This window comes from Eleutherodactylus coqui, chromosome 2 (assembly GCF_035609145.1).
Source record: "Eleutherodactylus coqui strain aEleCoq1 chromosome 2, aEleCoq1.hap1, whole genome shotgun sequence".
In the NCBI taxonomy this organism is placed as follows: Eukaryota; Metazoa; Chordata; class Amphibia; order Anura; family Eleutherodactylidae; genus Eleutherodactylus; species Eleutherodactylus coqui.
This window is the reverse complement of record NC_089838.1, coordinates 156,500,201-156,513,334: the sequence shown is the minus strand read 5'-3', so window position 1 is coordinate 156,513,334 and position 13,134 is coordinate 156,500,201. Positions and strand designations below refer to the sequence as shown.

Here is a 13,134-nt window from a genome sequence, read left to right as displayed (position 1 = left end):
GTGCTTAGTATGATATCACGACTGGCCTTGGACTCCTAAAGTGCTCTGACTACTTACAAACGTAACTTGTACCGGATTTACAAACTTTTAGAAACAAACGTCTGGATAGGTTCTTTTCCTCACTAATCAATAAAAATATCTAAAGCTTTTACGGTTTCTGAGGGGTGGTTTCACATCTGCGCTGGGGATTCCGTTTTCCTGCTCTGTTCAGGGAGCAGTAAAAATGAAATCCCCTTGGCGAATGGTTCTGTTGCTAGACGGGACTGAACGACATTGGGTGGACCCCATGGACTATAAAGGGGGCCAACTGCTTTCCACCCAGCTCCCCGGGTTTTGGACGGAAGAAAAAGCGGTGCATGCAGCGCCTTTTCTTCTGGTATTTTCAGACAGATCTGTAGCGGAAGTTCAGACGCAGATGTGAAAGCGGCCTAACACAATTGAGAAGATTTTTCAAACTAGTGTGCGGTAATAATGATATTCTGATATTTCCGTTCTCACAATTAATTTGGTGTGCTAAGCAGCTCCGCCACTCTTCCCCGTTTTGATAAATCCCCGGCATTGTCTGTTCAGAACATGCTGGTCAGGAGCCACTAATCAGCTGTTTTCATAATGACTTCTTCTCTTTTTCATTTGTAGACAAAAGATTTTGATATGGAAAATTTGAGCAAGCCAGAACTGCGTTTTCTTTTAAGTATATTAGAAGGGGAGTTGGAAGCAAGGGACCTCGTGATAGAAGCCTTACGGGTAAGTTTTATTTCTCATGCTGGATCTTGTTTTTAATAATGCATTACACATTTTAATGAGCGTACAGTGGGAATTGTGTAAGATGCTACTAATTCTCAAAAGTTACAAATATTCATGTTGCATGCACACGGATGAATGTAGATTTTGTATATTTGTGTATGATTGGCCCCAGGGGAAACAGAGGTAGCACCGAGCTCTGTCCAAGAATATTACAAGGGCCCCCTTAGGGCCCATTTACGCAGAGCTATGATCGCTCAAAATTTGCTTAAACGACAGTTTAAGTCAGAGTTTTGACCGATCATCTTTGCATAACTCTAAGTAGCTAATTAGCTACTTAAGAATTATGCAAGCAGAGTGGGATACTTCTGCAATAGCTTGGGGAACAATCCAGCTGTTTTCTATATGCAAACAGCTGCTTTGTTCTCGCAGTGTCCCACTGAGCTGCTAGCTCCAAGAAGCAACAGGAACACTGACAGCTCCTTTGTTCTCAGAGCTGTCAGCTGTTATCCTGCTGGGAAGTCCCAGTGGGATACCAGCTGAAAGAATGCTATCAGTGCTGCCCATTGAGAAAATCAGCTTGCTGCACTGATAAGGCTCATTGCTAATTTCAGGCATGCTAGAAATGAGCAATGAATGAACACTGCACAATGGCAGTGCATTTAGACAGAATGATTATCACTCAAAAGATGGCTTTTGAGCGATAATCGTTGTGTCTAAATGGGCCTTTTCTTTTCAATTACTAATTGGATGACAACGAGGTGCTAGACATAAAGCACCTCCCTAAATACATCAGAGAATCCTTCATCTGTACAGCAATCCAACAATAATTGTGAACCTTCTGTTCAGTAGAAAAGTCTCTTGCGTGTCATCGAACAGAATGCAGCAGGGCTCCAGATTGTGACCAGCATGGCGACCTCTCATTTGTAGCTGGCAACAGTCTTGTTACCAATTGTAACTAGCCCTGCCGTGGCTTCTGCCTCCCTTCCCACTGCTTGTCCACAGTAATATGGAGCCTGTCAGAGCTTTCAGATGCCAGATGGCGCTCTATGCAGAGGAAATCCTGACTCCTCCCCCTCTCCTGTTCTAACCTATATTACGTGCAGGAGAGGGGTGGAGTCAGGATTTCCTCTGCCTATAGCGCCTCCCAGCATCTAGAACCTCGGACAGGCCATTTATTATGTCCTATGAGGAACGGTAAAAGGATCTGGGAATGTTTAGCTTGCAAAAAAGAAGGCTGAGAGGAGACTTAGTAGCTGTCTACAAAAATCTGAAGGACTGTCGCAGTGCAGAGGGATCAGCCCTATTCTCATTTGTACGAGGAAAGACTAGATGCAACGGGATGAAACTGAAAGGGAGGAGACACAGATTAGATATTAGAAAAACTTTCTGACAGTGAGGGTGATCAATGAGAGGAACTGGTTGCCACGGGAGGTGGTGAGTTCTCCTTCAATGGAAGTGTTCAAACAAAGGCTGGACAAATATCTGTCTGTTATGACTTCGTGAATCCTGCACTGACCAGGGGGTTGGACCCGATGACCCTGGAGGTTCCTTCCAACTGTATGATTCTATGAATGCTGAAACTGAACAATTCTTGTTCAGTCGCAGCATGCATTTACATGGGAGATTATTGTTCAGATTCCTGGAGCGAAGGAATCCGAACGATTCTGAATGATAATCATCTTGTGTAAAAGGGCCATTAGCCTCCTGCTATGTTCCTCCACCATTGTTAATACTGGAACTCTGCTAATTTGCATTCGCAACTGCGTAGCCAAAAACTAAAAGATGTATGTACGTATCATTTTAAGATCTTTTTTTTTTTTTAATTTGGTGACTAAAAAATTTATTTGGCTCCTAAATTTTTCAGTTTCAGAGTCATTGGCTCCTAGGTAACTTTTTTTTTTTTAAGATTGGATCCCTGTGTGGGGAGTGCTGTTATTTTCCTTTCAAGGCAATAGTGTCCATTTGCATAGTTAAAAAAAAAATGGCACTTTTTGTATGTTTTATTTCACATATTGAATGACTTACGTGACTAAATCCAAAAGGCTGAATTTCACTTTTCTGTAAGGGCACCTGTTACATCCTCTGATCAGTGGGGAGGGCTGCCTCCACAGATCAATGTCAATTGCAAATGTCACATTTGATTGACACAGAGTTGTAGAGAGTGCCAACCTACAGAATACGTGACAAATTCAGTATGTAGATGCAGGGGCGCGGAAATGAAAATATGTGTGTGTATGTGGGGGTGCAGCTGTAAAGGTATGCATCCTGCTGTGCTTATCAGAGGACATGAGGGGTCCTCTTTAACCCCTAAGCATGGTAAATATATGGCACTTGACCCTGGGCGTTAAGGCTTATTCAGACTAGTGTATTTACACTGGAAATTCGGCAGGTAAAAAAATGGGTTCATTCAGATGACTGATTTTTTTTGTTTTCTGGCCACTTAAAATTATCAAGCAAGAAAAAATAGGACCTACATGACCGTTTTTGGTCACCTGTTTTATACAGCACGTGAAAAGATAGGTCTTGCCCTATCTTCCGATGTGATACGCAGCAAGCTCTCATAGACTTCTATGGCAGCAGGAAAAAAGGGAGAGAGAGGGAGTTACCCTGCGTACAACGCTTCAGCCTTTTTTTTTTACATACAAACAGTAGTGCCCCATGTGAATGGCTTGAAATGCGCAAACAATGATCGGGACTCAATCGAGTCAAATCTTCATGCATGCAATTATACGGTGTGTTTGTGCAAACGTAAAAACACATAGTCATGTGAATGAGGCCCTAATCCCAGCCAATAGCAGAAGTACAGTGCAGAAATAAAGCCTCTGCTCCTGCAATCAAGCAGAAGCAGGTCAGGTCTTCAGCTGTTAGTGACAGCTGAGAACCTGGAGGAGAAGGGAGAAGTGGTTTTAACCCTTTCTACCTTCTCCTTTCCCGGGTACTATGTGCTAAAATGTGAAAGTAAAAGTATTACTTCTGCTATGTGACCTGGCGATCACGTGAACGTCATGTGCCCTCTGTCGCAGCAGAGCTGTAGGGTCCCAACAGACCCTAATCGGCTCTGCCACTGACTATTGTCACTACAGGGGAATGTTTTCCCTGTAACTGGGGCTCCTATGGATGCTGCTGCAATGGATGCTTCAGCTACAGGTGAAACGTGTCAAATAAAAAAAGAAAACGAGACAATGTGAATGACCCCAGAGGTCTTATTTGATGTCATGGGGGTCATAGATGGTAAAAAATCATTACAAAAATAAGTTTAAAAAAATTACAGAATAAAAGAAAAATATATACATTAAAAATAAAATGACCCAAAGCCGACACCAACCAAAACCGTTGCCCTATGTGCCCTGTAATCCAAAACTATACATATTATAAATCAAAATGTCCAGAACAAAATGAGGAATCCATTCCCGTACTTTATTTTAGTGTAAATTTCCTCATTTAAAAAAAAGCAACTATAAATGTTAAAAAATCATTTTTTTACCTTTTTAACCCCAATAAAGCATTAAAAAAGCTGGAAAAAATAGTCCATATATATCACAGGAAAAATAAGCGCAGCAACAATAATTTTGGCAGCTGAAGGGGAAAAATAGGGCAGTAAAACCACCACATGGGGATGAACAATCCCTAAAAATTTGTCCTTGAGGACCAAAGCACCCTGGTCCTAAAGGGGTTCATTTATTTTTTTTCTCACTCTGGATGGCAGGGCTGCGGTAATGTCACTTGGCTTTCTTTCTCACACATGAAGTCCTACTTCTATATAGTTGTCATGGTGAGCTTCTGGCATTTAGAGGACCCAGATCCTCATGTTATCTAATGCAGCCAGTCTTGTGGTCTTTAGTTAACTGGTGGGTGACAGGTAACCTTTCAAAGTATGTGCAGCAGACAATTGATATGATAGTCACATTGGATCTTAATATAGACTTCCACAAAATTATCTAACAATTTGAAAGCATGGGGAAATTATTTTATGTCAAGGTCCATCATGGTGTCAAAGTAGATGAATGGTTATCGAGGGAAAGAGCAACTTTTCTAGCCAATTATATTCCAGTTTTATCCAAAAATGCTGAAGTATGCCTAAAATAACTATGAAGTTATTAAAACCTGCTCTTACTATTCCAAATGCCATGGCACCACTAACTCAGTATCTCGCAACTGATTTTTTTTCTTTCTTCTCCAAAACTGATTCTGTATGTAATGTGTTTTTGCAGTCCTAATTTACTGCTCCAATTTGCAGCTATCCCTAAGGCTAGAGTAAGTGGATAGTAGCTTGGGCAACTACATGATATTTTGAGTCTGTGTGACACACCATACTGCTTTTAAAACAATGTTAGAAAAATATATTTTGTCAGCAAAAAGAGATGTCATTGCGTACTCCGCTTTACATCTAGAGGTAGAACAATGCACTGGAGATTGCACATGAATTATGTGGAAGTGCTCATGTCTTGACTTAAAAAGGAAGAAAACTTTGAAATCAACTGCACTTTAGTGCTAACTTAATATTCGCTTTTAGTGGTCATCATTTGTTAGAGTTTATATAAAATATCTAATCTAAATGATAACATTTTTAGTGTCATTTTTTTTCCTAAAGTGGTACTGAACAACTTTGCTATAAGTATGCAGGCACGTATAGGTACACTGGTTACACATTCTTCTACATAGGGAAAAGCACTATGAATTACCCTAGTTCTAAAAATGTAAAGAGTAGAGATGAGCGAGCATACTCGCTAAGGCTAACTACTCAAGCGAGTAGTGCCTTATGCAAGTACCTGCCCGCTCGTCTCTAAAGATTCGGGTGCCGGCGGGGGAGAGCGGGGAGGAACAGAGGGGAGATCTCTCTCTCCCCCTTTCCCCCTGAGCTTCCCCCTGCTCACCGCCGCAACTCACCTGTCACCCGCACCGGCAGCCGAATCTTTAGAGACGAGCGGGCAGGTACTCAAATAAGGCCCAACTCGCTCGAGTAGTTTGCCTTATCGAGTATGCTCGCTCATCTCTAGTAAAGAGCTCTTAATTTCCATACAACTATATATTCTTAGCTGAAATAAACTAATTAGAGAATGATCTGAGAGCATGCAAAGCTTAACCTGGCCCTCGGGCCTCATTGTGACCTCGGCCTCTTCTTCTTTCTGTCCCTTGTTTGAGGCTAGTACGAGGCTATTAATAATTTCAAGATTTTTTTCTTTATTTTTAATATACAAGACATTAACGCTGCAGGAAGCAGTCGTTCAGGCACTTTGTAAGCGAATATCTACAGAGCAGCTACTTCCCAAGGGCTTTAGAAGCTGAGCAGTTTGATGTTGTTTGATCCTTTCACAAGGCTGCCCTTGACCAAGGAAGAGTGTTCTTTTTTCCCCCCACATATACACGGCTGAGAATAAAATCTAGCATTTTAATCTTCTTTAAGAAACCTTATCATCATCACCCTTTGAATCATTCCAGTTATGTCTTTAAAAGTTAATACACTTTTCCTCTCCGTAGAACATAGGCGTTACGAACCATTCCTACTAAAGTGTCATTTTGAATTTCACAACTTATTTGTCACTATTTTAGGATCATCTAAAGCCACAGGCAGTTTGTAAAGTATGATGACAAGCTCAAGTGGGCAATTTCCAGAGCTTAACACATGAAAATGCCCATTTCATGGAGTAGGGCCAGTATTACTCAAGTTTTTGCAGCAGTCTGGAAATTCATAGTTTAAATTCACAATAAAATTAGATTTGTAATCTGTTAGAGAAAGTTAGCAGAGCACTTCTTCCGGTGTTGCAATGTCACTCAAAGTCCTTCAAAATAATTACTGCCTCTTCAAGTTCCTATAAAGTTAAAAATTCTAAATGATTGCTTACACACGTGTCTAAGTGGTATTCTGGCGATGGAGTATTTTTTAGTTTTCATCCATCCATGCATGGGGGAAACTGATAGATCAGTGGGGTACAACCACTTGGACCCTCGCGATTCTTCAAATGGGGGATCCATCCACTGCTCCCCCCTTTTTGTAGTGCAGTAGAGAATGGAGCTATCTGTCGCATTGAAATGAATGGAACATCGCCTTTTTATTCATACCAATGGGGCAGACAGAGGCAGCCAAGCGCTGTGCTGGACGATCTGCCTGTGCCACTACAAGGAATGGAGCCACTGCTGCGCATGTGCGACCAGTGGCAACATTCCTCACAGAAATGGGAAACTGCAACCTCGACAGTGGAATAAATCAGTAAGAGTCACTCATCCAGCAGATAGATGAAAACTGAAAAAAAACACTTAATCGCCAGAATACCTCTTTAAACAGGTGATTCCAGATTTAAAAGGCCACTCCGGTAAAGAGAAAAAGAGTTTTCATTAATTATGTAACTAGTATATATGTCAGCTAGTATTAATTAGCTACTTTAGTTATTCCTTTCTATCTGAAAGTTCATGGATGAAATTCTTTTCTTTTGGATCATGTGATCTCATGGTGACCACCTGGGAATTATTTGTCTCTCAGTTTCCTCCAGGAGTAATTTTTTTCAGTTACCATGGGTTCCTGTATGATGAAACTGGATGACTGTACCTTACAGGCTCTTCACAGGGAGGTGGGGAAGTAGAAATTTCTATCACAGTTACTGATAATTAGAGGCTCAGTTAGACAGTTTTAATGAAGCAGTTGACAGTTTATCCCCCATGACTGTATACTTCGGTGTCAAACTTATTCAGGAGAATATAAAAAGGTAATGATAATCACAATGTCCTTCCAGCAGGCAGAGATGGTACTGGCTTTAGCTGGTCATATGATGCTGTGCTCATGCATCATGGGATTGCTAGCATAGCATAGAGAAAGCAGGAAGAAATCTAAAAATGAAGATGTGTCTGATATTTTTCAGGCTGGAAGGGAGTACAGTATACTTAGGAGACGCCTATCAGGTGTGTAGTGATGGTAAAATGTTTTTGCTGGAGTAGCCCTTTAATGCACACTACAAGATTGTTAGGCTGCCCATGCTCTTTACATAGCTGTTGGCCAAACGCTCTTTCAACTTTCAGCTATTCCCTTCTTTTTTACTTTACCAGCCGTCAAAGGGAAAGTCAAGGCACCGCTATGGACTTTAGATGACCGCACTGCTGACATTCATCTAATGTGCACGGCCAGCTTTATATTATTAGCTTACAATAAAAGCGGCCATGTAAGAGTTATTATTTTAAGCAAAAGCACCTGGACTCAATTAGCTTTGTAGCAGAAGAGTATTGACCTACTTTAACACCTATGTTTCTTTGAAACCTGTGGCAACTGGTAATCAGCGGCTGCACCCTTTTTATTCACATCATACATTGCCTTGCATATTATGTAACTTCTTTCAAATAGCTTTACCTCTACCTCTCCATCAGTGCTGCTCGTTTTATATAAACGCATGTATATTTGGTATGGATTTGCTGCAGATTACTCTACCCCAGATTTATATCATCTCTGTAATAAGATATCTGTATGAGTCTTGGCTAGTGGAGTCCTTGTCATGGGTCAGTGGCACTATATACAGTCATCTTACAAGTAGCAGTTCATCTTATGTGTGGGAAGATCCTGAATGATATGGCTCTCCTCCTGACTTACCCAAAGGTCCTTTTCATTGAGACCGATTAAGCGGCACACTACCTTGAACTCCTAACTGCTAATCTGTAAGATGGCACTTTTAATTTAAAGGGCTGTTCCACAGACTGGGCAAAATGTAAAAAATCTACCTAACGTTTCTACTTATTTCCATTATTCCAAACGTCCATCAAAATCATCAAACTGAACTTTAGTACCTCTAGCCAGCTTCAGATTTCTACATTATTTAAAATAGCCGCCGGGGAGTGCAAAAACGACATCTCCCAACATGCCCCATTGCCATTCACGACTGTTCAAACTGTGTCGTCTTTTCAGAATTTGAAGGCACTAAGCATGTCCGACCAGCAGTGAAGCATATAGATCATAACCAGTGGGTTCCAATGCAGAACTAAGCAGGAGGGAGACTACAGATAAAGCAATATCTCTGCAGCCTTGTAAAAGAAGTTATAACTTGATATTACAAAATTGCATATTACCACTTATGAAGCACACATTTCCTTTTTCATTAATGGAATACCACTTTAAGTGTTTTATGGCAAAGGCATTTGGAACACTTTGGTGTATCATTTAACTACATGCACATAATGCACTCATTGTCCAACATCAAAAAAATCAAACACCCAGAAGGGGTAGTTGTTATAATCGAATAAAACTTTCTCTGTGATTGTAACGCTGATATAAGTAAGTGATTACAATATCAGAGCAAAAGGATCATTTATTGTGGAAAATTGACTCCTTGAAGGGAGACTCTAGTACCCTGTTGTACCGCCTCTAGCTTGGATACAAGATGTGATATGGGTGGGCATGGAGGCTCTAGTACCCTGTTGTACTGCCTCTAGCTTGGATGCAAGATGTGATATGGGTGGGCATGGAGGCTCTAGTACCCTGTTGGACCACCTCTAGCTTGGATGCAAGATGTGATCTTGGCGGGCATGTAGGCTCTAGTACGCTGTTGTACCACCTCTAGCTTTGATACAAGATGTGATCAGGGTGGGCATGGAGGCTCCAGTACCCTGTTGAATCGGCTCTAGCTTGGATGCAAGATGTGATCCGGACAGGAATAGAGAAATTAAACTCGTAGGCTGTTATAGTTGACATCCCAAATGGTTCCATACATGTTCTACTGGCAATAAATCTGGCGACCGAGCAGGCCATGGAAGTGTGGCAATGTTGTGGAGACATTCTGGTGATATCACTGCTGTGTGCAGCTGAGCATTATCCTGCTGAAAAAAATGCCTCTTGGAAGCCGCCATGAAAGGAGCACATGGGGCTGCAGGATGTCCTGAACATATCTGAGTTGTCATTGTCCCTCGTAACTACTGCTAGGGGTGACCAATTATCTTATTTGATGTCTCCCCCAGACCATCACACCTGTAGTGGGGCAGTGTGCCACACCACAGCAAAGGTAGGCCAGGGGTACTCGCCCCTATGTCTCCAGACACAAGCATGGCCGTCATCATTGCTTAAACTCAACTTTGATTCATCATTGAAGATAACCCAGTCCCACTCTGTAGCAGTCCAGTTTAGTCATTCATGACACCACTGCAAATGGAGGTGACTGTGGGTGTCAAAGGCAGTACATGTAATGAACACCAAGAAACCAAATGTCCTTCAACCAAGAAAATGTTCCAACAGATACGGGGACCTGTAATAATGTCGGAAAACAAAACAGTTGGAGATGCTCATGCTTGTTGGACAATACTCTGTACTGGTGGTCTGCCGAGGACGTCCTGAGCCCGGTCGCCTTGTGAGTGTGCCCCCCCACATCCACTTGTCCTAACACATCCTAACTGTCTGGTCAGAATGGAATAGGTCAGTGGTGGCGAACCTATGGCACACTTACCAGAGGCAGCACGCAGAGCCGTCTGCAGCTCACTATGGTAGTGAATACTGGCAGGGGTGCCGCAGCTCCCCTTCCAGCATTCCCTCAGCAGCGCTGCTAGCGGTGCTGATCCCGGCGCACACGGTGACATCAGTGTGCAGCCTGGATCTTCCTCCCCCCCTCCCCTGACGTCTTCTACTTGGTTCTGTGAGAGCAGGGGAGGAGGCGTCCGGCAGCATACACTGATGTCACAGTGTGCACCTCGGATCAGAGACAGCAGCAGCGCCGAGCAGAGGAGCACCGGCACTTTGGCGAGGAAGAGAGGGTAAGTATATGGGTCTCAGGGGGGCACTATTACTACTGGGGCTGATATAAGGGTACTATTAGTAATGTGTCCCCTACATCAGCCCCAGTAGTAATGGCATTACTACAGGGGCCACTGTGGGATGTCACTATTACTAATGGGGCTGCTGTTGGGGGTCACTATTACCCCTGGGTCCGCTCTGGACGTTATTATTACCCCTAAGTGTCGCTCTGCGGGGTCACTTTTACCCCTGAGGCCGCTTTGGGGTCACTTTTACCCCTGAGGCTGCTCTGGAGGTCACTTTTAACCCTGAGGTCACTCTCTGGGTTTCACTATTACTACTTGGGTATGTTTACATGTGGCAGAAATGCTGCAGAATGTCCTCAACTGAAATTTCCATGGCAAATTACGCAGCATTTCCGCATCCAAAAAGCAGTCAATGAATAAGTAGGTTTTGCTTTGCAGTTTGGGCACTCGGTCTCTATAAGGTTCACTGTCACTGGCATAGGTGGTTTGAAATTCGTTGATACCACTATTGAGCATCTTGCATTCTAATCTTGTGCCCTCTTAAACTTTATCTAACTGGGTGAAATCTCTTTGATTGCACCGGTGTGAGCCCGGCCTTATTGATGATTAATTTCCAATTATTATTTTGGACGCAATCATTATTAAAAAGTACAAGTTATAAAGCTAGTTGTGAGCTCAATAATTCTTCATTTATTTACTGCTATCAGACACCATTGGAGGCCTGTTTAGAACTGTCATCATTAATCCACTGACATTTAGGGTTGTGTTTCTTCTTAAGTAAGTGGTAAGCAAGTTAGCTTATTAATACATGCAAGAACTTATGCTCACTTCATAAAACTTAATGTAACTCAATTATTAGAATATCAAATGTATTTGAGTAAGGATTTTGTAAAAGAAAATCCAGGTTTTATGTAACTTTTTTTCAGTAGCTTGTCCAGATCCTATAGCGGCAAACTAGAAAGTATTTGCTGCTTTAGAAGCAAGATCTAATCACATGTCCTATTCAGTTGGATTGCCTTATTCTGACTGGAGTTTACCAAAGTCATTTTATAGCATTACTAAGATGCTTGCAGATGCCAGTGGTCTGCTTGCAAACATTTTTTAGGCAACTATGTCTGAAAAATTGACAGTAAACCATCTATAATAACCAGTAATTCCCAAGAAGGTTCTTACTGGTTTCTTGGTAGCACAATAGGGCTATATTTGGATGGCTTGAATTTTCTCACCTTGATTCACAAGACCTCTTCCAGTGAAACAACTTAAAGGGGTTGTCTCGCGAAAGCAAGTGGGTCTATACATGGCAACGGGGACGCTAGCAACGGAGCAGGTAAGTGAATAACTTCTGTATGGCTCATATTTAATGCACGATGTATATTACAAAGTGCATTAATATGGCCATACAGAAATGTATAACCCCACTTGATTTCGCGAGACAACCCCTTTAAGTATTTGGCCACCTCCAATCCAGTGTGACATTTTTTTGGATCGGGTGTCAGACCGCCAGCCTACTAATTATCAACAATTGCCAGTATTTAAGTTAGGTGTGCCACGTTCTCTTTTGCACTCGCATATTATGCAATTTTTACCTGCAAATGTGAGCAAACCAGCATAAAGGCCCATTTACACACAACAAGTATTGCTCAAAATCCGTTCAAACGATGTCTTTTAAGCGATAATCATTGTGTGTAAAGGCTACCATCATTAGCTTTTCAGACGAACAATGGTTTTTAGTTCAGCATAAAAACCATCGTTCAGTCGGCCAGCTGATAGCACGGACCGCAAGTTGATATTCTCCGTGGGAGCACTGATAACATTGTTTTCAGCTGCTGTCCTATGGGAGAACAATGGAGCTGTATGCAGATAACAGACCACCCCCTGTTATCTGCATACAGCGAAAGGGAGCTTCATTTAAATGCAAATGAAGCAAGTCAGCTACTAATAGACATTAGTGCCCATTAGTAGCTATGCAAAATGATCGCTCAAAACTGTCACTCAGACTGTATTTTGAGCAAATTTTGAGCGATCATCTTTGCATGTAAATGGGGCTTAAGGCCCCCTGTCCACGGGCGTTGCGATATCCCGCGGCAGATCTCCCCCGCGGGAGCCGCCGCCCAGGAGCAGGAGTCGGCAGACGGTTCTCTGCAGGTCAGCCTATCTGACAGATAGGCTGACCGCGGAGAATCGGGTCAATTCATAGCATGCTGCGAATTGCCAGCTGCGAGCAGAGAATCGCAATGATTCTCTGCTCGTAAACACGGAGCTGGCGCTTTCCATAGCAACGCTATCACGACCGGGGGGCCTTAGGCAAGGTATTTCATGGCCTGTAATTACTACGTATCACATTCGGCAATTAGCCGCTCGTGTGAGCCCGGCCTTGCAGACATCAGCCTTTTCAGGTATTTGTGAAACAATAGACATGTGTAGGTCTGGCTGTAACTTTACAAACAAGTAGTTCTAACTGTTACTACCTCCAGCCTAACCACACAAACAAAAATGGGTTCAGCTATGCGTTCTCTTACTCACACAGCTCACACAGGTCTGGGCCTGTCTCTCCAGGGCAGAGAGCGTGTGTACATTATCTCTGCCTTTTACACCATGTGAATTCCCTGAGGATACGAGGTGGTTTTATGTCAAAACAGCCTCCCCTCACTTCGGGAATGTAGCGAT

General features: G+C 42.6%; 1 protein-coding gene across 1 annotated transcript in view; it reads left to right on the top strand.

Annotated features, from left to right (window-relative positions):
- Positions 1 to 13,134, top strand: part of CTTNBP2 (cortactin binding protein 2) — a 111,579-nt gene that overhangs the window by 13,184 nt on the left and 85,261 nt on the right. Inside the window, exon 2 of the mRNA XM_066591818.1 lies at positions 637 to 744. Within this exon, the coding sequence (XP_066447915.1) occupies positions 637 to 744 (108 nt within the window). The remainder of the gene's footprint in view (positions 1 to 636; positions 745 to 13,134) is intronic.